The sequence below is a fragment of the Pelecanus crispus genome, chromosome 11 (genome assembly GCF_030463565.1).
Source record: "Pelecanus crispus isolate bPelCri1 chromosome 11, bPelCri1.pri, whole genome shotgun sequence".
In the NCBI taxonomy this organism is placed as follows: domain Eukaryota; kingdom Metazoa; phylum Chordata; class Aves; order Pelecaniformes; family Pelecanidae; genus Pelecanus; species Pelecanus crispus.
The window spans coordinates 32,022,174-32,049,445 of NC_134653.1; the positions used below are offsets into that span (position 1 = coordinate 32,022,174).

Sequence of the window (27,272 nt, forward strand, 5' to 3'; positions counted from 1 at the left end):
AGCAGGTAAGTGACAAGCCTGTGAGTCCTGTGTTCACCACGGTCCATGCCCAGCTGCCCCTTCAGGGTGTCTGCTGTATGCTGAGCCCTCTAGGCTATGCTATAAGGCTCTGCTACAGCCTTTAGGACTCTGGTGTTTGAGAAAAAAGAAAGTACAAGCAAACTTTGGTACACAAAACAGAACACTGGCTCCCTCTAAGGCAAGTAGACTTGCTGGAGCAAGCAACTTCACTGACTGGAAGTAATAGTAAACCACGTAAACTATCAGCAAGGAATAGGAAAAAACAATTATTAATGTACTTGCATTACTCTCTGTAGCTGGGCTCTAAGACACTCAGTACAACCACATTTTGTATGCTCCCTGAAGTCTAGGAAAGCCCTTCTGGATTTTTTTTTTTTTTTTTTTTTTCCCCTAGAGCACCCATATGTCACTCTGAAATAAATCTCCCCAAACCCCACTTCTGAGTTTCAAGACTCTTTCAGTTTATGGAAAGATCTCCAAATTAAGTGTTTTATCTCACTGCTATCCAGCTGCTGTGGGTCAGGGCAGACTGTGGATCTACGTCTGTTTAACATTTTCCCCATCCCTGCAAACTATCTCATCACCTTCACAGTGTTCACTGCACAGCCAGCTCTGCCACAAAATCATTGCATATCTTGTCTTATCATTCCTTCTAAACCCAGACTAAAGCACATCTTTTTCTGTTTCTCATACGCACATTAACAGTTCGGAGACAGGAGATTAACGTGCTGATGCATCACCAACGCTGAAAAAATGCCCACATGCCTCTGACTAAGAAATCTGTCAACTTAATGTTCATCTCTTCATAGCTCTGTGTGACTGGACCGTTTGCCAAAGCAAAAACTCTAATAATCTTCACTCAGAACAACAACAATGAATGTTTTTCTTAAAAAAAAAAAAACCACCACAAGAAACAAAACAAAACAAAAACCTGAAAGGAACTGTAATTAATTCTTGTACACTCCTTGCACCTTCAAAGAGCCAATTAAAACTGGAATTAAAACACAAATAGTTTAAAACATTTTCTATAATGTTTTAAATTCTTACAAAATGCTAAACAAAAGTAGCGCATCAAAAGAAGGAAGTGATTAAGAACCTATTCTTAAAATAATTATTATTTTTAGTTCCCATGGGAGCAAAGCACAAGTCCAGCTTGAGGTCATAAGTGAAACAACTGTAGCCTCAGTGGAGAGGAATCAGCATGAAGCTGACAACAATATTTAGATACTATTCCAAGTTCCAAAGTCAATGGAAAGTCAATTACTTTGCACAACACTGTGAGAGCAGCTGCCTAACTGAAACCCATCTTCAGATTTTAAAGCAGCAAAACAACAACCAAAAAAAACCAAATGGAGAGACCCACTGGTTGCTGCTCCTTCCAGCTCCCTGTCTCCTAAGACCTACAAGAAACGTAGAGCAACTTGCCGACCAGCTAGATGGTCACAATGTACCTGCAAGCGTAAAATGTCACTGCACACATGGCCTTCACTCTTTCTACAATGGCTGCTGCAACTCTGCAGGAGTGCTGGTTCCAAAGAGGGGAGGAAGAGAGCGTCCCAAGGGAGGCTTGGACCAACTACTTGGACCAACAACCATCCTCTAGGATGTTGGTGCTGCACAGACGGTGCCCAAGGAGAGGAGCGCAGGGGGAACTAGGCTCTCAGTTGCATTCTGCAGGGGTCGTTGCTGTCAGAAGCACAGGATGATGCCAGCTCATGTAAGCAATGCTGGAGGAATATGTGACTTTCATATCTTTATCACTATCAAACACAGATCAAATCAAAGTGGCTGAAAACCATCTGGTGGATAATGTGCAATACATTCCAGCAGCTCAGTTCAGTCTCCCATGTAGAAATCTTGACCTCCTGAGACCGAATGTCCTCAAGTGATTCGATCATAGCAAACCAACTAAAAAGGCTTCAGCTGAACAGCCAACAGAGCTGGAATTCCCCTTGGACACATGGGCCCCAATGTCCTTTGGAGGAATTGCAGTGTTTTCAGAAGAGCAGCTTCACAGGCAATCAAGGCTGTGACTTCCGTATGCTACAGCTTTCACCTATGAGTCCTGGATATGCCAAGAAAGGCTGGAGTCCATTCCCAAGTTTTTTTACATACTTTTTCCGAGCTCAGGAACAACCTCAAGCAACTGAGAATCAGGCAGGCAGACAGATAACGCAGCACTGATCTGTCAGAGTAACACAACTCTCTCCATTTTTAAAATTCCAGTGAAAGCAGCTGTGTTTTAAAAACAATTACAAACCTTCAAACATCACAAGATTTGCAGCAAAGTACAAGAAACAGACGTCCATTGTGAAGCATGACCCGATTCCCTTAAACGTGTTTAAATTTTTCTTCAATCAACTGAAATGTAATTAGGGAGAAGGTATGTATTCTAACATGGTACAAAACAGATTTTACTCTGGCAATGTCCATTTTTATGCAGTTTTGCCTCTGAAAATCTCATCATTTTCTTCTACATTAATAACACCAAAAATAAAACATTTCAGGCACGCACAGGCAAACAGTACCTATGGAGGGTTCTTCCATTCTCATCTCCATAGATATTTTTTAAAGACAATATGTTAAAGCATTGCCTTCCACTGGTGATTAGCAACAAACAGCATTTCAAGTTTATGGCTAGCAAATATTATCCAGAAGAGCAGTTAATGAATGATCTTTCAGGATATTTTAGTGATACTTTTGACTCAAGAGGCAAAAGAGTGACCTTCTTCCTTACAGGTACAGGGCACATGAGATGCCATTGACAGCTGTTAGGATGACTTCAAATTTAAACCAGTAGCTCCCTATAACACTGAAAAACCATGCAATCAAGAAACTCAATGGAAAAACTCCTGCCAACATCAGTAGAAGCATGATCCAGCTCTGATATAAGATGACTCACAACAGAGGAATCCCCTGTTCTCCTCCCTTAAATCAGAGGATTTTAAGATGGACTTCGGTCAGCATAAAACCATGGGACACAACCACCTTGTGGATTTGGACAGAAACAGACATTTATTCTGTGTGCAAACCCAGAAGAAGTTTGGGGCTTTTTTCATTACTAACTAGCATTAAGAAATGCTAGCATTTTAAGAAACACTGATTTCTGCAAAGAGCACTGAAGGGGCAGAGAAGGAAATTTTTAAATATTAAGATAAATTCCACCCAAAACAAGACAGTCTCAGAAGGCTGGTCAGGTCAGCTTACATAACCTCCATTTAATAGGTGGTTTGAATACGTGTTGATTAAATGGAAACTATATAGTATAGTACGGTAAAATTTACGGGTTTTTATACAGCTTAAATGCTTTATTACGCTGTTTCCGATTCAACTTGCAGTTCCCCATTTTTTATCTACCTCAAAAACGGTCAAAACAGTACCGCAGCATTATGTTTTAAATCCTTTTCTAATAGAAGACAATAGGGAAGACTTTGCTGTAAATACCAGTCTGAAAAATCCCCTTCCCCCATTCAGAAAAAAAATTAAGTTCGTTCTCCACACCATGACATGCAAATGTTGCTGAACAAGGAATTTCAGCTGGCAAGCTATCTTGCGACTGTAGTGAACTAAATGCTGCACAAAATAAGAGGTCTTTAAAATATCCTATGAGGGAAGAAATGCATGATCTCTTGCTTAAAAATAAGGAAGCAGTGAGACTGAATTATATGCCCATGGCTACAAAGTGTGTGAGTGACAGCACTAGAAGTGGGACATAGATTTTTTTTTTTTTTTAATTTTTGACATACCACTGTCCTCTGCACGTAAACCCCTTGTTTCCACCCTCTCATCTTTCACTTGTTTTGATACGTAGGGACAAGGAAAATCTCTGGCTAGAGTTCGCTCTCTAGCTCAGGAGAAGTTATTTTTTTCTTTTGCACTCAGATAGCACCTGGCCTAGATCTATCGTACATGGAATTTAAACATAAACCTCTGTGCGCCGTGGCTCAGATTCCACAGGCCTGACCCTGCTGCCCAAATATATATTCTCAGCAAACATAGCAAAGATACCTTGAAAAGCAGCTACTGCAGGAATCACTTCTCCTACAGACCATAGGGGTCTTGTGTACTCTAGTTGTAAGCAAATTATTTTGTTTTCAAATCTGAATTTTGTAAATTCAGTTTACAAGAATAAGCTACAGAAATGTATTGCACTTTCCTGTTTAGTTAACAGATTCCCACTCCCCTTGTGCTAAAAGACCTCCTTTTTGCCTTGTTAACTCCTGCCTTAAAACCCACTTCCTCTGTGCTTCCTCCCCCCAATTCCTTCCTGTACATGACTGTGCAATCTTTTGAGGTAGACTAAGATTTTTCCTTTTATTGTAGGTGATGATAACGAGGCTCTTAATTTAAGCAATAGAAAAAAAAAACACAACCTGATTTCATACTACAGTAGTTAAATAGACTTAGCTTTTTCAGCAACACAGAACAGGAACTTTTTGGCTTTTCCCCAGCATTTTTTTTTTGAAGGCGTGGTTTTAGTTTGTTTTTTAATCTCCAATCTGTTTTGTTGGGGAGTTGGGTCTGTCAGCTCAGCTCTCCAAGAGCCAAAACTAACAGTATTTCCCCAAACAAAGGTTCATTCAGAGAATCAGATTATATGCATTGTGTGCTGGAGCAAAGAGGCAGGCAAGTGAAACAAAAACATTCCTACACTGAGTGAATGTGTGTAGGACTTGCGAGGAGGCCACGCTTTAGCATCTTACTATTTGTACCTACAAAGCTAATCCCAGCTGCAGCCCTAGGATACTAATCCCAGACAGCGCTTGTTTTAAAAGCAAGCATTAGGGCAGCTCACTTTCTTGCTTACCTAGTTCATCCTCCTTACCTGAAATCCTCCCACAGTAGCGGACTCCAGTTTATAGATGGGCAATGTTACATTCCCCACACTCCACGAACGACAGTAGGGAGCTCTGTGCTGAAGTTACAGCAAACATTTTCAACCAACCAAACCCGCCCCACTGTTTGATTGATCTCCTTTTAAAAATAATACTTCAATCTTGAAGACAGAAATACTAGAAGAGACAAACATTTTTCCTCTATCATGAGCATTATATATAAAGAAGTGTTAGAAAAAATAAAAAACAAAACCCAAAGTTATCCACTGGCAAACTGGATTGCAACACCTGCCAAGGAACATGTTATCTAGACCAATTTCACCCAGGAAGGCTGAGGTATGCACCTCCTGAAAAGGAACAGGAAAGTAAAAGATCAGTCATACACCAGAAGCAAACATTCCTGCCCCAAGGAATGCACTATAAACTTTCATTTATTTGTTTTACAAATTGAACGTTATTTTAAGCAAAGTTTGGAAGTTTAACTTAATTTGCACAAATGAAGGTTTGTTGTCTCTGGGCTCTCACTCTGATAAAGACCATGTCTACCCTGGCAACTCACGGACGGACCCGGTAAGTGTTGTGGCACACTGAGCGCTACCCTGGCTTATACCAGCAGACCTGTGCTTTGCCAAGGCAATGTACTGCAGGCACCTCAGACAAAAGCAAGAGCTGAAAAACTCACGTTTTGAGAGTATTATCACATCTTCACTGACAGCTTATCATACCACCATTACGCCAATCAAGGAAAGGAGTTTCGTGCTGTAGTTTTAGCCAAACATAACATGGACAGTATCTGCTATATGAAGAGGAAGGCTTGCAGACAGCTGGGAAGGACCACTGGAGAAATGTTTGCAACAGAAGCAGGTTTCATGTAAGTTATGAAAGGGTGAAGAGAGCACTGAAACAGCACAGCACGAAGGGGAACATGACAAACAGTACAAATATCGAGGAGTCTTGGAGGCTACAGTGTCCTTCAGCCAGTGTCTATTTATAAAGACTCAGAGTATTTATACAGTTTCTCATTTCCAGTCAGAAATCAAAAGATATTTCTAGAAATACTCCTGCTTTTCAGACATCTGTTGAACATTGACTCACTTTACTATAGAACTGAAACAGCAAGAAAACAGAAAAAGCTTCATAAGTAATATCACTAATTTTCAGTCAAAAGGCTGAGAAACAGGCCTTACCATCACCATCTATCACTGCTAACTCTCGAGCAAAACCTATCCTTGATCCCTGCTGTACTTAAGATTGCCCATCTACAAAAGTCATGTACTTTAACTTTATAAACATTAAAACTTTATAAAATGTCACATACTTCAACGGTCAAAATTCAAGACCTTCTTCAAAGAACTACCAGAGACACCATCACGATAAAAGACACTGACATACAGAACTTGCACAATGCTTTGAGATCTAGGGTCAGATGCAAGTACCACTACTTTCATTTGTCCAAATCTGAAATACCAGGATGGAGAGGAGCTGCCCATGGACACAAAATATGCCAGTGGCAAAGCAAGGACAGAATGCCAGCCGATCGTATCCCAGCCACACGCCCCATACTAGCAGGAGTAAGTTTTAGCAAGGATTAGATTTACATATTTCAATTTACACATTCCCCATCTCTTGGTGAATTTCCCTGCATGACAATAATTTAGGAAATATTTTAATAAGCTCAGTATGAAAATGGTATAAAGGTAACACTGTAAGAACTAAGCTGACCTGCACCTGCGCTATCATTTTATTTGGCATTGCTGTTTCTCAACTTGTGTTTTGTCAATGAAAAAGACAGAGGAAAGCAGTCTTAATTTTTCTCCCACTTGGCTAAAGAATTCAAGACAACGTAGAATCCATTTTTATCTCTGTAGCAAAATTTTTTTCTGTTTACAAATAAACAGTAAAAAATTCATATTTCCTAAACTGTTTCTGGGGTCTGCTAGGAACACATCTGTTGGTCAGATATGAGTGTGGGTAAAAACTTCAGGTCTCCTCAAACCTTCCTTTAGAAGAAAGCATCATTGTAAACATCATCAGTAGTTAAAAATCTTACAATTAAGAGAGTTACAAAACTTTTGCAGTAATACAGGCTTATTATTTAAAGAAAAACCTCCACAGGAAATTGTTCTGGTTTTTGTTTAAATAAACACTGCAACCCAAAGTTTCTATTCTGATATAAAACGTTAAGAGACACAATCTGTCGTTTATTTTCCTGGCAGATTAGATGTAGACATGGAAAGCATACAAAGTGAAGATTATCACAATTTCTAAGTATTCAGTTAAAAAAAGTGTTCCTTTGAGGTAAGAACTAGTGGTTTAAGCATGGGCTTGAACCTACACTGTATAAACTTAGCATGTACTCCATACAGGGGAGTTCAATTCTCAGTTGGAACTGAACGGCAATGCATGTTCAATATTGAATTAAATCCTACATAAAAGGAAAATTATGGTAGTATACACAATCACTACAAAAGGCAGGAAGCATCTGAATTTATACGTATGTATCTCTGCACATTTCTTATTATGAAAAGCCTTTATTATAGGATCACAAGCAATCTGTCCATATCCTAAGCCTCTGTGTACAGAATAAACAGTACGCAGCACATCCTGAATATTTAGCACTTTCATTGTGGCCTCATGTTGTTTGCTTTTCAGTGCTCGTACCCTGATTTATAGATTATTACTTAATCTTCACAAATTCTTCACAAGCTTTTCTACGGTGCTTTCACCCGCATTTTGCAGGTGGGAAACTGAGGCATAGACCTATCAACATTTCATTATGCACTTCTCCGATCTGGCCAATGTGAGATGACATGCCTGCATTTGCTTGCAAAACTGTATCCCGTTCCCTTTCCTGATCTCTCACCATGCCAGATGGACCTCCAGTCAATGCTCTGATCGCCTCTATGGTCACTGCTTTGACTAGCTGCTACCCCCAGTTTCGTAGAAAATTATAATCTTACCAAGTTTAAAAACAATTTTGCAGGACAGAGCACTCCACTCAAACATGGGCCACCTCCTCACCAAATTTCAAGGCCCTGCTCTGATCCTTAGGGTAATATAATCTTTGAAAAATGATTGGAACATCTTTTTTTTTTTTTTTTTTTTTTTTTAATATGGGCAATACATTTTGTTTCAGCTTTATTAGTGGAACAGACTAAACCACTTTGAACAACTTCTCATCCAAAAAACATAGGCTCAGACATGGGAAAGTTCAGATCAAACAGTTAAAACAACCAAACATACAGTTACATAGTAGGGATTAGTGGGCAACTTTGAGAACAGGAGGTGCTACCAGTGTTGCCTACAGTAATTACTGGGTAAGAGGGTGGGAAGTCAATTCTTTTTAAAGTCTTCTGCAGCGTAGGTTAATGCCTCATGTTTTAAAGGACTCGCCCTTGTAACAAAACGATCATGTTATCTCTGTATGTAAAGCAGCGAACATGAAACCTGCTCACAGAATACCAGACAGCTGCTCTCCACCTGCAAGCTGCAGGCCAAGTATTGAAGTCAAGCTGCTAGAGATGCAAAACCTCAAATCCAACCCCCTCTCCAGTTCCCCTTCTCTCTGGTGCTAGGATTGCAAGGTTCCTGTAGCTCAGTCAGTGTTGTGCCCTGAGCCAGAATGACCAGAAAATGAGTATCCAGCATTATTCACAAGGTTGTCAAAACTATTTTTAACGCAACCAGCTTGAGAACTTTTATTTAAGGAACACATGCTCTGTTCTTTGCCTGAAAGGAGCAGAAGACAAACATCAGCTTTAACATACCTTGCGACTTTGTAATACGCAATGGTGCACCAGTAACTAACACAGGGATCTCCAGTGATGAGGGCTTTAAGAGTTACCAGATTTGCTTTGCTGCACCATCTTTACCAACAGCTTTCTTTTCAGCTCCCTCCCTGCTGCATGCTTCCCTTTTAGAAAACAGCCACTGCACTCAATGAGCCCCTTCTCTTCTTCATCACCTCCTAATCTTCATCTTGCCTCCCTGCTGCTCAAACAAAGTTTAGAAGATTTTGGTGAGGCAAAGGAAACATCATATATCTAACAATGTTGCACATGGTGTAACAAGTATATCACTATCCATTCTACTGTGATCTTTTCTTACAAAATCTCTGCTAGGAGGTAGAGGAAATTTCCCACTGCTCTCAACTGTTATGATGATCAACACTTTGTATTAACAAACATATAAACAAAGTAATTCACATCAGATCAATACATTTGGTTTTCCTTCTTTAAGAAGTGTTTCCTGTGCTCTTTAATGCATGGTGAAAAGTAAGAAGCATCATTTTCAGAGCAGCTTCAATATAAAGGGAAGTGATCCTACTCGCTTATTTCACAGTCTCTTGAAATTTTCCACTTCCTAAAACTTGATTTCTGCCACAGGCTTTTCATCAACCTTCTCAGAATCAGAATATTCATTACAAAGAGCTGCTTTCCAATACAGATGATCAGGAACTGATACGGTTGTCCAGTGCACCCTCCTCGTTTACAAGGACGGCTGTTGGCAAGGACCCTCTTGTACAGAGAGCTATGAACATGTCAGGATCCTTTTGAATGTTAAGGCCTTAGCCTAGATTAATAAACTGATCAAGATGTGATGATCTGGGACCTTGTTTTAAGCTCCTAAATTATGGTTCAAAGACTTTTCACACACAGACCTTCTGAAAAACCCAAACAAACCATATCAGCGTGGCAGATCAGCACAGCTCTCCGAGCAGCACACATACCGACAGGAACCCAGAGCTGTTTACCATGCTCAACAGGCAGAGAAACCTGAAACTGGCACTTCTGCTGCAGAAGATAGTGTAACATTCTCTGCACAACATTACAAGCCTATAAATATAGTGCAAGACCTCAGAGTTCTTATTCTGAAAGCAACTTAAGTGTTTTAAAAAGAAGAGATGCTCCCCCACCTCTCGCCTTGTGAAATAAAGCTTTCATACTAGCTGTCTGCAACCAACTCCCTGCAGCCTGAAAAACACCAGACTTACTACCAAATTCAGTTATTAAAGACTCAAGACTGCAACAGCACATACAGTTTATTCAAAGTTTACATAAAAGCTGAACCAGACACTACACAAAAGACAGAAGTAGACTAAAGGCACCATTGTGTTACTACTAAGGCTACTGAAAGATCAAAAAAAAAAAAAAAAAAACTCATAGAAAGACAATGTAGGGAGAAAAACCCTTCCAGAGTTAACATAAAACAGACTGAAATGAGGAAAAAAATGAGTTTAAAAAAAAAAAAAATAGAAGTACCTCTAAAAGGCTATGCACACCTCACAGGAAAAGTCTCTGCTTAGAGCTCTGTTGGATCTAAGTGCAAACAAATGCTTTGACAATGCCTTCACCAAAACCAGCCCTTCAATTAGAGGTGAACATCACATAGACCTGTGAAGCGGCAGCTCCTCCTGCCCCTGCTACAGGAGCAGCCACATCTCAAAGCACGGCAGTAAAACTCCCTGGGATTCACCAGTCAAAGACCACAGCCTCCTAGGAAGGTTGAACATTCAGAGAATGAATAGTGGAAAACAGACCTTCACCTCTGGGTCACCAGCTCAAACAGGAGCTGTGGAAACTTGTCTGCAGCACTGCAGGAAAGGCTGTGCAAGTGACCCTTCGTTAATTAACTGGGACATGGTGGGGAGCACACTAATGCTCATGACATACAATCCTCATCATGCTTTTCCCAGGTGGCTCTCGTTGCCCATTTAGGATTGGACAGGCCAAGGGAGATGCCTGGTTCCCACACAGGGAGGGAGAGAAGATCAGCCCTGTTCTTAGGAAAGTGGCTCCAGTCATGCTGAAGAGTAGAGTTTGTTACTTTATAATGATGGTGGTTATGCTTGTTATGCTCACCACAGCACAGGGCATTGACAAACACTTCACAGCAGTTAATTTTATAACACAATATTTAATCTCACTATATGTGGTGAGTGTCAGAGAAAGACCTTGGTTTCATTGCAATATAACCTTATAAAATAATTTCTTTGCTCACAGTAACCACTATGCTCAAATATCTACCAGCAAAACAGTTCAGAAATTCTCACACCATTCACCCACGCACTAGTTAAGTCACAGCTGGACTGACTTATCCCCTTTCCTTACCAAGAACACACTTTCAAATGGACCGAGATGGTTTATGTCCCAAAGCAAGAGGTGACTTCCCGAGTAAACCAAATTACAGTATCAGCACTTTCCTGAATCTTCCAAACAAAACAAACCAACCAACCAAAAAAAAAAAATCACTAAATTACCCTCACACAAGCCTCCTTGAGCCATGTTTTTTCCATGTTCCAAAATCAAAATAAACCAGCACCAACCTTCACTTTGTAGAGTCCTTTAGAATGCTCAAGTGAAAGATAAATAACTTTTCTCACACGTTTACTGCTACAGAGAGAAGCAATCTCTCTAAACTTCCTAGGATCTGTCTCCCCATTTTAGAAAGCCTGCTATACTCACACAGCCTATAATCACCACATGCAGAGGTCAGACCCCAAGCCTACTAATGTGCTAATAAAAACTGCTAATAAAAATTTTAGGCTCCTTAAGCTCTGCTAAGATTTCTGCTGGAGATTTGAGTGTTCTACTTCTATGACTGGCTACTGAAAACAGATGGGATGCATGCTGGGCTCCTAAACAACAGCCTTCACAGACCAAAACTTTATTAGAAACAGTAACAAATTGGCTTTCATTGCAAATTTCTGTGCATCTACTCACAGAGTCTCTAAGTTGAGCTGTGCTCTTCAATAACATTTGCTGATTTGATAAAGTATATGAGTGAAATCTAATCACATGGTTCCTATGAAGGGTTAACTATTTCACACAGCAAGAGAGACAGACAAGAACACAGGAATGCCTCTTGTTCCCATGCAGTTTGATTACAGATTACCCCTCATAGGAGGAATGACTCAGATCACAGTCATTCAAGTCACAAACATACTGGCTCTCTACTTTCACAATACAGCAGAATATCCAGCACCTTCAGGCAGCTGGTTAGGGAAGGCAGCAGCACAGAACTAGGCTGATACCACAGAAAGCAGCCACACAGCAACACAAACTGGGCTTATCTCCAGTTTCCAGAGACCAAATGCCACCGACATATACTGTCCCGTGCTGCCCTGAAGAAAACACGTTTCTGTACCAGGCAAAAGCTATAAAATGAGAGCACTCTAAAGCTGTAATTTTTATAAGGCAAAGGACAAATCTCTTCTTTAGAAGAAAAAAGGTTAGCAAACAGTGAAAGTGCTGCCTGGAATTTTTTTACAGCTGATACTAAAACACTGTCTAGCTCACTCTAGTACTTGGCACCAGAACTCGCCTGCTTTAGCAAAAGCTCTAGGAACACCCATACAGGTTGGGCCAAAGGTCCAGCTTTCCCAGTACTCCGTCTCCAGCAGTAGACACAAGCCGGTGCCTGGGGACTAGTGAGAACAGGACAAGCATGTTTGTATGGCATTCCCTCCAGCCCCCAACAACCAGCCCCCTACAGCCCCTCTCAAGTGTAAAGGAAAATGGTATTAACTATTATATTAACTTACTCCCTAAAAGTGAACTGGAAGAACTACATTGTTTCTCTTTTTGCTGTGTTTATAGACACCTTCTTTTCCCCCCCCATACCTGGGTGAGTTGCATATGTGTATTGATTTGATGGGTCTCTGCTTTGAAAAGGGAGGGATAATGGCATTTTTAATAGAGAACAGCCGCTGTGGTGACTACTGCAATGACTCAGATGCCCCAGCTTTTGGATTGATTGCTTCAGACTCTTGGCTATTTCACAATCTCTGCTTTCTATTTTCAACAGGTTTTAAGTGTCAAACACGGTTGCTAATTACCTGAAATAAATGCAGTTTACTCCTCGAGGATATTTGTATCTTTGATCAAGTCAGTTCTCCCATCCCAACACTAGGTTAATTTGAAATAAGCTGACAACATACAAAGAATTTCTCCCGCTCCGTAGTGGATCTAAGTATTTCACAACCGTATCGAAATCCTTTGACTTAGTCCTTCCTTTCTGAAAGTTCCATATCCTCAAACCCAGAAAAGACATTTTTGTGTGTGTTCCCAGGTCACTAACCGTTCCGTCCAGTACAACCCCTCCTCTCAATTTTCCTTCTCAAAAGCTATGTTATAAAGAGCAAAAGCAAGTAGATCGTTCCCTTTCACTGCTTCACGCTTTCCCACATCTGGCATGCCACCACCATATTTTCTATTCAAGTTCTCTCAACCTCCATCCTGTCAGGGGCAGATGTTTACCAAGCAAACAGAAAGCTGGACTAAGGTGAAGTATCTGTGCAGATACTAATATGCAGTAGTTTGAATGTATACAGGGAAACATTTATACCTCCTCTGGACACTGTACAGAACGAGCTGACGTGAGAAGCACAGTATGTAACATCCATTAATGTGCTGCTAACAGACAAGCAAATTTCAGAGCCCATTCCTGAATCCACAATGCAGCTTAGCAGAACCAGAACTTCATTGCATTGCGTCTCACTCAAACACAGCGAGTTCTCCTGATGCAGGCAGTTGTCACTGTAAATATTAATAGCAGAGCTTCAATTGCCATGGATAAGCTTACTCACACTGCTACAGCTTCTATACAAACATTCAGAAATTCACCAGAATGAGCAGAGACCAACCATCCTAGAAAATAACAAATTATATCATTCTTTGCTCTGGGAAATGTGGCCGCAGATAATATCCATATCCATTAATTGGCAGATCAGGAATGCAACAAGATCTTCACTGGCCTCTTCTGTTTGGCACTTCTTCTCTAACAGCTGCCAGGCCCACAGCCCAGGTATTTCCTTTTTTACTTTTTTTTTTAAATTTTATTTTCCTTTTAACATGCATGCCTTTCCTTTTTTACCTTGTTGATCACTTCTGTCTCTGACACACTGCAAAGTAATAGTTTTCAATACTAACACAGGCTACATCAAGTGTCATACCACGGCACCAAAAGCAAAAGTCTGCATAATAAGAAGATAATGAAGAGCAGTCATGGACTTCAAAGAAGAATCACAAAGAACTGAGCAGCTCTTCCACAGTTCATGCTCCATTTGGTCCCTGTCCCTTTGGGAATAGTGTCAATTGTGAAGACAAACAGTGAATAATTTTAACAGCAGCCTAAAATCTGGATGCAAGACGCAGCAAGAACAACTTAGCAGAATAGCCTGTGATGGCTTACATGCACGTTCACATGAATGTACAGTTGCTAGATGGTAACTAAATGCAGTAGGCCTAAGTTATTTTTAGGTGTATTGTGCAACCCCCCTACGTCACTTCTTTCCAGCTGCTCCAAAGGCACACCACCACCATCACACAGGCCTGGGCTCTGTATCATCACTCCTGGTTTGATGGTCTGAGTCTAACCCTTGCCCTACATTAGAATTTCACTGGGTAAGAATTCAGCCAAGGCGCCAAAGCCCTTGGCGCAGACAAGAAGAGTGTTTTGGACAACTAGCTCACGTGGGCTGGGAAAGTGGTCTGGCTGTTGGATAGAGAAGTCACCGCATTCGCTGCAGCCCTGCTAGAGGTCTCACAGCCATGCTGGCCAAGGTCACTTCAGCTGACGTGTCCTTGAACTGCTGCAGGCAGAGCTCTCCTTACTAGGGGACCTTGAGGGAAGGGAGAGTAAACAAAGTAGCAGAGGCAAACGGAGGCCAGGATTTCGAGTAAACATCCCAGGCTAGAGAGTTCTGAAAACAATGAACTTGACAGATTCCAGCAGCAAAAGTGTCCTTCGTGCCTCTGCAGTGTTTGCCTGGATCTTGTTACGCAGACATATCACTTCAAAAAAAAAAACAAAAAAAAACCACCAAACCCACCACCCAAACCAAAACAAGCAAAAAAAAACCCCACACCTGCTGATATAGGAGGACTAACAGGCTTCACTGTTGGATGGATCAGTGAAAAGCAAAGGCCTCATCCTGTTTATGTAGGCTTCTGAGGATCTGTTCTAAGCAGTAGTACACAATGCAGCACAAACTCTTCACGACAGAATAGTCTCATATGCCTCTTGCACCCAGCCTGGCAGGACACAGCCCCAGGACCAAGCTCCTGTATTTACTGCAACTATTCTAATGGCGGTAAGGCTCTGGTGTCAATACAAGCTCTCAACACAGTTACCTCTGAAGCATCCACATAATCAGGACTCCTTTGGGAGAATACCGGGGTAGATATGGCATAGAAGGCGAGCAGTGCAGAGGACCACATGTATACCACACAGAGGGTTCAGAGCAGGGCAGACTTGCAAGCTGCCACCTTCCCCCCAGATTGGCAAGACCCAAGTATAAACAATGCAGCTGCTGTCTCACTTCCAAAACTAATAATGGCAACCCTCTTTCTCAAGAAAGGCGAACCTATTACACAAGAGCAAGGCTATTTGGAACTTCTCCTTACCCCCTTGGTCACCCTGAAGGCTCAACTCTTAGATTCTTGTTCTTCTTCACAAGCCAACCCTAGCACAAGTAAATCCCACCTAACACCAGCAAAGACAAGACCACTCTTTCACCTCCCAGCTGATGGAAGAAGCCTTTTCATGCTCCTGTAGAAACAAAGCTGTAGCAAGCATCAGATCCCTGTACTTGTATAGGGACAATTCTTTATGGACTAAAGGGGGTAGATCTCTTAAGCTTTCTTCCTTTGCTCCTTCAGCTGAAAGCAGCCTCAGCTCTTCTATTTCTGCTCTGAACTGTCCCCCCCAAATTCTGTCCTTTGTTTCCCAAAACACTGAGAGAATGCATAGGGAAATATTGTTAATCTGCAATTAAAGAGAAGCATAAACAACACACATGTATTCTACCCGTAAGGATATCCTCTGCTTGCTCTGGTGTGGTATAAATGAGCAATAAAGATACCTCTGGAAATCCAGAAATCTCCCACCATATTAAAAAAAGTATTTCTCTCTGTATGTAGCTAGACGTTCCCACATATAAAAAATTCAAGTAAGAAAAGGCATTAAATATAGCAAAAAGGACTGCATCCACTACTTCCTTGCACTACACCACAGCTAAACTAGAAGTAGAGAGATGAGAAAGTCTCTAACTGTGCATTACTGTTATAGATAATGTTATGCTGTGAACACAAAACCAAGGATCAAAAAGCTGTCTAACAACTCATTAAAATTTAACAACCCATTAAAATCTTTCCATGCTTTTCAGAAAAAGTGTTTAATTCATTAAGTAGCATGCTTAGCTACTTAAACAATTGAACCCTTTTCCCTAGCATCACAGTACATCACAAAACGTATCGTGTCAAATGGGTTATCTGTAGGTCAGCAGTGGTCTGGCCTAAACACACTTACATATCACTAATTGAAGAGAATCAGATTCTTTCACTAATACCCTGCTATATGATAATCCAAGTGGTGGCCTGCAGGCCCTTCCCATCTGGCCTGTCACCTTTTGTTTTATAGTCTCACAGGAGACAAAGCAGCTCCGAGAGCCACTCCTAAGCCACGCTGGGCTTTATACCTCTAACGTACCTTCCAAGTGGCCATGGTCCAGATAACTGACCAAGGGAAGGAATCGTTTCACTATGCCTTGGGCCTAGGTGGCTTCCTACAGCGCTCTCGAATCCCGTTTTCTATTATCCATCTGATGGCACAGCTGGACAGCCCAACTTTAAAAATACTAGTGCTTCACAAAGCTAACTGTTGCTGAGCTTGCTCTTAAGTAGCATACCGAGTAGCATACCTTAACGTACAAACTGAAACCTGCTTAACAGAGAGGGAAGGCGATGACCCTGCAGCCAACCATTTACACTTGCAGAATGGCCAAGGTGTCATTCAGATTCTCGTTTAACACCCCCTCCTCAGAGGTATTAAGCCTGTAAGAGACCTATAAGAGATCATCACATGTATGAAAATGACAGCAAGAGAAACACTATCCCCACAGGAGTCTGAGCAGACAAACATCTGCTCAATCCAACACTACATTTAACACAGCAAGGCAGAGTCCAGCGACTGCAGCACATCAAGCCAAGGGAGGAAAGCAGATGAGGAGCCCTCGCCATTCGTGCTTGCGGAGTACAGACGGTTCCCTAGGAAGCAGGGTCCTTCAGCAAACAGGAGTGGCACGTTTGCCTTCTGAACAAATCTCTCTTGCAAGAAGGGGTCAAGCCTCACAAAGCAATTAGTTGTTTGACAGCTCAACGAGGCTGATACCATTTAGACTTCCGAGCCCAACCAAACAGCTCTCCACAGGTGAAAAATCCAAACTCCTCTATGAAAAATACAGATCCCGTTGTTCTAAAAGCAGGAGGGTTTTCTAGATTCTCCAGAAGGCCACCATCAGCAAACTCACTCAGGAAACCAGAGCTGATGCTCCAGATATTCAAGTTTTCTTGGTGACTGCGAAGCACAGCCCTTTCGTGAGGACAGCGATGATGCCTCTCAGAACCACAACTACCAGTCGTGGCAGGGAGCAGGTGCTTTTCACAGGCAGTTCAGTGAATGCCAAAGGCAGTCAGCAAAACACCGCCCTCCAGAAGCATTATGATTGCCATTAAAATACCAGCCTGGTTTTATTACCCTCTAATTTGCATCTGTAGGGTTCCTCATCAGTTACAATGGCCAGCAGCTTTTCTAACAGAGGTGTAGTAAGCTGCACATCTTCTTCCTCTTTCCCTCCTAAATCTTTCTTCCGTTTGTCGTCTTTTTTTATGTTTGTAGCTGAAGTGTCATCTTTGATACGGCTTCCTTTTAGACTCCTATGTTAGCTCACTTCTAAACTTCATGCCTTTGTTTCCCCCTTTCAAAAAGGCCAGTACACACATCTGGGTCTCTGAAGTGTTGGGACTGTTTTGGTCATTTTTGGAATGGAGAAAGGGAGGAAAAGCAGTTAACTGATTTATCTAAGATCAACAGGCCCAGAAACTAAGGGCTAGTGAAAAGCTTTGTGCTTGTGTCACAAAGCAAGCAAGCTGTGGCAAACACACACTAGAACATTTCCGATGGTGATTACAGCTTTACTTAAAGAGATGTCTGTATTAATTATATTATGAATGGCACCAAGACAGCATGCTTTTACATTCAAAACAATCGAAAATTACCTTCCAACTCCCATTTGAGCAAACAAAAAAAAAATTATTTTGAAAAGACCATATTTAGAATTTCTATTCTAGTAGTAAAACTTTATAGAAGTGATTTCTGGAAAACCTAGCTTTTCCTAACCCCATTTTTCAAGCCTTCCTGCTTCAGAAACTGTGACAATAGTGTAACTCTAGCTTGCGCTAAAAACAATCAGATCCAGGTTTTTCCATCACTGTCTGGAACACAAAGAACCAACTCTATTTTCTTTGGAGGCAACTGAAACAAGTACTTTTCCTAATCATCTTCATAATTGCTTTATAGAAATGTTAAAGGTTTCCTTCCCAGAGTGAAAGGCAAATTGTATGAAAGCTGTAAAATATTTCAATAGCCATCAAAGAGTTTAGAAAGCTTGACTTTTTCCTCAGAAGTAGCTTAGAAGTTTCATCTTTAAAGAGACTGCTTGTGCCAGTGACGTTAAAATATCAAAGGACAGTTGAGGAAAACTGTAAATGCAATTAGTTTCTGCACACAAAGGAAAGGAAGTAGCAAGCATATAGCCTGAAGTCTGTTAATTAAAAATTAAATACCAGATTAAACCCAAAGTGGTCCAAGCCTCTAAACTGGCAAGGTTTTCTGTTGTTGTTTTGTTTTAAAAAGACAAACCTTTCTCTCTAACAGCAAAAGGAAGCAAGGCAGCATTAGAAGAGTCAAACCAGGAACCCCAGCTCTCCTGCCCGCATTTTACTGCATGATCATCTGTGCCTTCTATATCTGGGTCCATGTAGCTCACTCTCCCTTTATCAGGCACACCCTTACAAAGTGCCTCCTATCCAACTCTCCTAGCACAGATCAAAGCACAGGGAAGAAATGCTGGACTTCTCTGACTCCAGCCACACCTTCACTCATCTACCCTTACTATTTTCCATGTCATTTTCTCTTTCATACCTATTTCTCCTGCCCTGAACAGCACTACACTGTCATCCTCTTTTCTCCCCAACTTATCATTATACATTCACCTTCATCCTTTTTATCAGATCTCCTCTGAGTACAACTCCAATCTCTTCTCCACAGCGTCCCTATCATCCTCAGAGACCTCCCTTTCCTTGCAGCCATTCCATCCGACCCTGCTGCTAAATGTTTCCTCACTCACACGTGGCCAGTGAGTTTGTAACTCGGGCTCAAACCCACCCAGTCAGCTCAAAGGTCATTTGTTTGGCTTGAACGTCAGAGTTTCCTTCCTGCTTCCATCCCCGTGACCTCCTCTATCAACCATCCACCCCACTGTGTGGCTTTATCTTGGCGCTTCTAATTCATTCCATGCATTCCTCAAAGATCCTCTTAATTTTACTCCAAATCTCAGTGAGCTTCTGGCCTCACTCCTTGTCCTCTCAACTCTTCCTTCTTTGCAACACATCTCTGAGCACTGTTATTAGGGGAAAAATTCCACTCACATACAACTTAGAGAGTTCACTCTCTACTTGCACAGAATTTGACAGGCTTGAAATTTAAAATGCCTCTCTGACATCTCAGAAATGCCCAGCCATCAGCTCAATACGGCTACAAAGCTCCCTTTATTCCTCCCCACCACCTTCCAGCTTGCTGCACCACTAGATACCCCTTTGTTTGATTAAGACTAATCGTAGCTTTAGGATACACAGACAGATAAGCAGCTGCTGAAGTGACTGTGTATCAACTCTGCCCTCCAAAAGGATGGAGTTTCTTTTCCCCACATGGGAGAATAACAAACAAGAATGATTCAGTGACCTACTAAAGGAGCATGTGGGAAAACATGAGTAAAGCTAAGACCTGAATTTTGGATTTCTTGGCTTTAATTCCTCTTGCCGCTCAGCGGAAAGAAAATGAAACCTGGTAAGGAGGAGAGAACTGGAATCAATGTGTTAATTTCTGTTGCCATCAAACTCTACTTCATTCAAAGCACATCATAATCATGCAACACAAAATCTTCACTAAAAGCAATTCCAAATCTCACAGTTCAGCCAAGCTTTCTTCAGACCACACAAAAGTTACTGAGAACTGGCAATCTGAGGACAAACTAACTCCCTCTTCCCTATTTCAGCAACCCATCAAAAATTGTGATTATGAAATCCATGTTGTACTTAAGCCAGAAAATAAGATCTGTTTACTGTGTGAAAACACAAGACCAAAGAACTACAACAAAACATGTAGATTTAATGGTAAATCAAAAGAGGATATCAACAATGTGCTTTTTTTAATGCAAAACTGTGCACCACAGCTCTGTAGTAATGCCCTACACAGCCAGGTCCACAGAAACCACTAAAAACTCGTGACCTGCAGAGCCACCAAAGTAGCCAGGAGCAAAACAAAAAAAATTTATACCTGTATCTAAATCTCTGCCTACAGAATTTGTCTTTTCTTCCTGTAAGTCACGTGTAGCCCTGAAGACACCAAAATCTAAACTTCAACCAAGGCCTTTTCACACTACCACTATTAAATGTTTACTTTGGCAAAAGAAATGCATCTTTGAAATGAGAACACCTCAGCAATCTTTCTGCAAATCTTTCTGAGCTTCAAGGTTGTCAAGGTGGAATTTAAAAGTGCGTCTTATATAGAGCTTAAAAGCTTGTGACTATATCAAGCATTTGACATAAGCAAGGTTAAGAGGCTCAGGAACAATATCCTGATTCATATCACACTCTGAATATAGCATCCTTGCTTTGAAATGACCCTTAACCATGAGTACTTACAACACAGCAACTCTGCTCAAGTTAGACTCAATTCATAGGATGAATATAGGTGTTTTTATCAGAGTAATTTCTACAAGCAGCATGTAAAATATGTAACTAAATGCTGGAAGTTTTTAATCTCAAACCTGCTATCAGCATTGCTAAGAACTTCCCAAAACACATGCTGCATTAACAAAGAATATGTGGCAAAGGTACTTTGGAAACAAGCTGATCTCTAATGTCAGTCCACTGATGAAGGGAATATTTTTGGCTTACATCTACATGAAGTGAAGGGGTCATATTGCTAAGGAAGAGAGATGAGATCTAGAAGTGACCTGGCAAGCTTTTCAAAAGGTAGCCTTCGTCACAGTTCCCAGACCCCACTCTCCTGTTCTGTGCAACTTTAACAAGCAGAATCCAGAAGGGTTTAGACAATGATTTCAATGTTAACACTCTTACCTGAAGTACAACACCTGTCATGTTCCTTAAGCTCTTATCAGATGGTGAGAGAACTCTGAGGCCACTTAATAATAAATGAGCTCACAAAGTCATCTTCATTCACCCTGTCATACCTTACTACCAAGTAAGATGGACATCAACTGACATAATAATATATAACAGAAGTTTAAAAGAACACCACCTACATTAAGTGTGAGTAGTATCTTTAATAATTCCTAAAATAAAGCCTGTGCTTTGTTTACATGATGTACATGACCACAGACAACTGACTACAAACCCCTTCTCTCAATTGCAGAGATGATCTCCCCAGCACTGCAAGAGGGGAACCTTCACAAGGACAATTAATGACTTACATGGTCCCAGAGTCTCATCAACCCCTTATTTCCTTAAAGGGCATGGGTAAGAGATGCTGGGCAAGTACTAACGGAAGTCTGCAGTGTCACTTATCCATTTTACACCTAGAGAAAGTAACTAAAGGATCAACTTAAATCTACTTTTTCCAGGAGTAACACATTGTATTTCCTACCCCCTGCAACAATGACATTAGTCATTCCAGCATGATTTACCTCTCTACCATCTCAAGCATCAAAACCCTAGAGATAAACTAACACAATGCCACTGATTCCTACCACACATTTTTCAGAGCTCCACATGCAGAGTTCAGAATATGCAGATCTGCATTTCCAAGTACATATTTCAGGTTTTGGACCTTAAACAAACTATATGCCATTGTTCCCAAAGCAGAGCTTTCCACAGGGAAGTCTAATATCTAATATCCCAGCCTGTTAGGGCAATAAGTGGCTTACAGTACCCTTTCTTAAAGCACAATTTTTCACTTTGCAGAAGCCTTCAGCATGCATTCTACGAGGAGCTGAATGTTATTCTTCTGCTGAAAACAGCAGCTCTCCAAAATGAAGAGGAAAAATTCTTCTGTCCCAATCTCAGAAAAAGCCTTCATGATACACTGTGGTCAGAACAATTCATAATACAGTTTAGTTTTGGGAAGTCACTTTTGAGTAATGCAATTATCTGGATGATTGTAAAGTTATTGAAGGGCTTTACTAAATTAAATACAAAGTTTACATAGAATTTTATCTAATTCTGCTTAATAACCATTGTAGGCCATATAACCATTGGCATAGTTTCACACTAGAATGAACAGCATCAAAGGTCATTTTCATTTCAGAATGCACACTTTTTAAAATGTTTTTGCCTTTAAAGTGTCCTGCCTGCCATAGGTCATTTATAGCGACCTAGACACATCAAGATCTGCAAGGTCACATTGTTTTAAAGGGCTGAGATGAAGGGGCTAGAAGAGGAAAACCAGGGTTCTTTTACCTTCGTCAGTGTGGTATAGTTCCCACAATCAATCTCATGAGAAAAACAGGTGACATTTAGATAAAGTACAGCCCGCGTGATACCTGTTGTAAACTCTAGTGTTTATAAGTAACTTATTGATTTAGAACATTGTTTTAATCTCCTAACTGTACAGGGGAGTATGCTGTGGTCATATTTTCCCCTGTAAAATGGCTCATCTGAAATGAGGACTTTCAACCTGCACAACTGGATACATGACTGAAACAGCTATGACAAAAATTAAAATCAGGTTAGCTTGTACTGCTCAAAGGCATGAGGGAATCACTTCCCTCATGTTCAGAAATAGCTTTTTTATCATAAAAAGTTTGACAGTTAACAGCACAAAGCCTTTTTTTTTTTTTTTTTTTTTTTAACAGCACAATTAAAAGACCGCAGGCTACACTGTGCATCCCATCGAGAACATGACTCAGCACAAATTTGGTCACTTTCAAACATAAACCATCCCAGGTAATGACCTAGGCACTCTAGAAAAACTTTGCTTTCTAGCTCATTGGTAAAGCTAGTGGATACCACACAGTTTAGTGCTTCTTTTTAAACCTTTAAACACTGAAATACTAGCAATGGGTGTCAAGTGTAAATAAATATTACACACAAAGCTCTGTTACAGCAACTTCCTTGTTTTTGTATTTAACATAGCTGCATTACCCCAGCTCTAGAAACATGACTTAGCTCATGCCTCTCGTTGCTGGTTCTGCAACAGCCACAAAGCAAAAACCACACACGCTTCTTCACCTTTTTGTTTTACAGTTTTTGGTGTTGGTTCCCACACCCCCCAGTTCTTTTCTAGAGTGAAATTCTCTATCCAGCAAAGGCAGTATGAAAAGTGTAAACACAGAATCCGCGTGTTTTGTCAGTGCTAGATCAGACAGACAATAATGGGAAAGATGCAGCTGAGGCAACAGCAATGAAAACATCCCCATAAGCCAACCAAGTTCAAATCAAACTTGAAGCACAGCACAAAAGGCAGTTGCTGTTTACCCAAGTGTTTTATGTTCCCCGAGGAAGATACGGACAGAGAGACCACTTCTAAGGTAGAAAGGTTCAACCTACATGCTTAATCAATCATTTGTTAAACGGCGACGATTCCTCATTTCATACTGACGTTCATCACCCTAAATTAGACCTTCCAAAATTATTTTAATCCTTTTTAGATCCAAGTTTACAATTGTTTTGTTAGGCAGATTTAAAAAAATTTATCACAAAGCCATCGAGTAAGCAGGCTGAATCTGGGCAGGATGTTTCATGGTTGCAACTAAGCAAACTTTAAGGTATCCAAGTACAGAAGTATTAAGAACACGCTTTTCTTTGGTAGCCTCCAAGAAGATATTTTCTGCACTTTGCCTCATACTACCACCAACAAGCAGGATAAAATTATTTCTGCTAAAATAGATGTGGTGCTCAATTTATGGATCTGTATCAGAGTTCGGTATTGTCAAATTAATATCGCAGAATTATTCCTTTGCATTAGATGTGATACTCAGTTTCAAAATCCCAAGGATACGCTACCGGAAGCACAACATAAAATAAAGCTGATAGAGGCCGATGAGAAGATACGCATGAGAAGTCTAGTTCTGTCCCTCATAATACTTGTGTTTGCTTTGCATGTTCCTCTCGGCTTGTACAATAAAGGCAGACTGGTTAATTTTTAGTGAGGTTTTACATTTTTATTTCTTTTGGAAATGCAAAGCATTTACATCCATTGTTGTATGCACCTTATCTAAGATTCACTCTCTTGCCAGTAACTAACTTGCTTGGTAAAAATTATCAAAATGAGATACTTACATTACATTTGCTCACTAACCGTACAGAACGGATAGTTCTATTGTTTCCTCTTCACTGAGCAATACTTAAATAGATGAATTTGGGGTGTGCAAAGTTAATTTTCTTTTAGCAAGCTAATATGGTTCCTATAAATGAAAGCAAGTATTTCTGTCGATATGCTCAGAGGCGTTTTCCATCATTCCTTTTAATCAACTTCCAAAATATGCTCAATAGAGAACATCAGATTGGATCCAATTTCTGCTATATCGCATGGAACAAAAGACTCGAGCAGGCATACATCTTTTCAAAACACTTCTATTCCATCGCTCTGCCTCCATTTTGGATGACAGACAAAGGGAGTAAATGTGAATATAATTCCTTATTAAATAGTTGAAAAGCAAAACTGAAGTCTGAGCAAAAGGCGCAGATAAACCCAGGAAGCGCTACTACCAACTGCAACCACCGGAACAAAGGAAACAATGACAGATCCCATTTTCTTGATTTTGTTATAAAAATAAAATTGGGGGGGGGGGGGGGGGGGGGGGGGGGAGGAAGAAAGAAAGAAAAATTGGCCGGTTTTCACAGAGAGCGGCGCACAAACGTTCGCTTTGCCCTTCAGGGATTTCTCCGGAGACTCTTCAGCACTAGATCTTTCCACTAACTTCAAGGCTGACGGCGAGGTGCTGAGCATTTTCCAGTGCCACGAAGAGTCTGCAGAGGCAGCGCGCACCCCCGCGCCGGGGACGAGGTCCCCCCTCGCCTCACACACTCAACCCAACCTCCCCTCCTCCCCTCCCAGCCCCGGCCAAAACGCGATGACAACCTCCCCGCTCACCCGAAACCATTCGCGGCGAGGGCTGGGGCGACGCTTTGCCGCCGTGGTCTCAGGCCTACGGAAAGTGCCCTCAAGGATCCTAAAGTTCACTGGAAACAAAAGCGACACCAACACCCACGCGTGGGGCGGGGGGATATCACCGCCGAAAGGCGACGCTCGGCTGTCCCCACGCCCCCCGGGGGGCCCCGGCCCATCGCCTCAGGCCCCCCGCGCCCACCGCTCCCCGGCCCGGTTCCCCCCCGCCGAGGCCCAGCCGGGGCTTTCCCCGCGGCCGTGACTCACTCCGGGAGCCGCTCGGCCCCTCCGCGCCGCCCCCGGCCCCCGGCCCGCCCTGCCCCGCGGCCCCGGCCCCCGCCCCGCGGCCCAAGGGCGGCGGCCGGTACCTGTAGGCCAGGGACATGCACTCGAAGAGCTTCGTGAGGGAGGCGTCGATGCTGAGGCGGCCCCCGGCGCCGCCGCCGCCGCGGGCCGCCCCGAACTGGTAGGTCTGGCAGGTCTGCTCGTTGACCGTGTCGAAGTCGTAGCCCTTCTTGGGCGGGTGCTCGCTGTGCGGCGACGAGACCATGAAGTGGCCCGAGTGGATGATCTGGGGGCCCGGGGGCTGCCCCCGCCGCGGCCCGCACCGCCGCCCTCCGCCCGGCGAGGCGCCCCCATCGTCCGTGTCCGACGAGTCCTCGTCGGGCTCCGTGCGGGGGGACAGCGGCCCCGCCGCCCCGAGGAGCTGCGCCGGCCGCATGAACACGTCGGCGGCCATGGCCCCGCTGCCGCCAGCCGCCGGCCGAGCCCGCCGCCCGCTCTGCGCCGCCACCGCCCCGCTCCGCCCCGGGCCGGCCCCCGCCGCCCCGCACCGCCTCCCTTAAAGGAGCCGCAGCGCCACCCTCGCCCCGCCCCTGCGGCCTGCGCCCGCCTCGGCCGCCTCCCGCAGCGGGGGCGAGCCCGGGCCGCCGGCCCCCCCGCGGGCCCAAAGGGGGGCCCGCCATTGCCACGCCCGAGGCCGCCTTCCCTCGACGCGGCCGCCAGCCGCCCCTGAGGCAGCGTCCCCTCAGGGAGAGCCCCAGGCCGCCATCAGCCACCCCGAAGGCCCCTGGAAACACCCGAGGGTGTTTCCCCTCGGAGAAAGCTGCAGCCCGCCATCACCCGGGAGACCGCCTTCCCTCAAGGCAGCCCCCGAAGCCGCTTTCCCTCGCCCCACTCCGCTTTAGTTACAAGAGGACAGCTCCTTCAGAGGAAAGGGCAGGACCATCCCGCTTCCTCCCACGCAGCCACCATGTTTTATCCTTCCCCTTACACCACTGCCAATTATGAAACATCCCCGCGGGGCGGCCGGCCACCTTGCAGCACCACTAGCCTCACCAAGAAAGCGGAAGGCATCGCTGCCACAAGGCCCTGGTGTCACGGTACTGCTGTCCTGTCCCCACTCCTCCCTCAGCGGTTTACACGATCCAGCATGGTGCTCCCGCCCAGTGGGACAATGTTGTAGGGCGTGAGGTGGTGCATGGGGAAGCCTCGACCAAAAATGCATAGCCACCTCCAGCCTCGAGACCGAGAAGAGGCCTGGGAAGGCCGTGGTCACTCGAACAGAACCGTCACAAGGAGCTAACTGCATCTAACTTTGGTAATACGCTTCCTCAGAAAAACAGCCCTAAGCTTAAGGGACTCCTATGAACGTGAGAACATGCAGAGGACAGCCCAGAACTGGCTGAAGAATGCTGATGAGGTATTTCTAGCTCAGTGACTATTTCATGGATTTAAACTATCTTTAATACAGTAAATTGCTTATTATTTTCCAGAAGCAGTCTGCGAGAAGCCAGGGCAGCTACGGAGGTAGCTGGAGACCTGTGGCAGGCAGGCTGCAAACACGGCTAGAGGGATCAGCCTGGAATGGCAGAGAAAAGCTCAGGACACACAGCTGCTGCCAGGCTGGCGGCTCACACCTAACCTGCATACCTGCTCAGTGGTGTGCGTAAAGTAAGCATAATTGTTCCAGGGGAAGTAAAGATCAGATTTCACCCTTCTCAAAAGCATAAAGGAAGCAATGGATCCTGTAGGTCAAGATGAAAGCACAGCAATAGGGCCAGGTGTATTAGTCTGGGGAAAGAACAGCAGCTTACAGCACAAAACCCCATATACATACATGCATATATACAAAGTCAAGAGATCCGTAGCTTGTCCTGCAGAGCAAACCTCCATCACCAGAGGAGCAATGGTATTCTAGATGGCATACTCCAAAGCATTTATACT

General features: G+C 42.9%; 1 protein-coding gene across 2 annotated transcripts in view; it reads right to left on the reverse strand.

The window, feature by feature from the left end:
* The window catches only part of MLXIP (MLX interacting protein), a 50,029-nt gene extending 24,244 nt beyond the window's left edge, over nt 1–25,785 (reverse strand). Inside the window, exon 1 of one of the 2 annotated variants that reach the window (XM_075719327.1) lies at nt 25,415–25,785. In XM_075719327.1, coding sequence (XP_075575442.1) covers nt 25,415–25,785 — 371 coding nt within the window. The remainder of the gene's footprint in view (nt 1–25,414) is intronic. The other variant, XM_075719328.1, reaches the window with a different exon arrangement.
* Between the last annotated feature and the right edge of the window lie 1,487 nt (nt 25,786–27,272).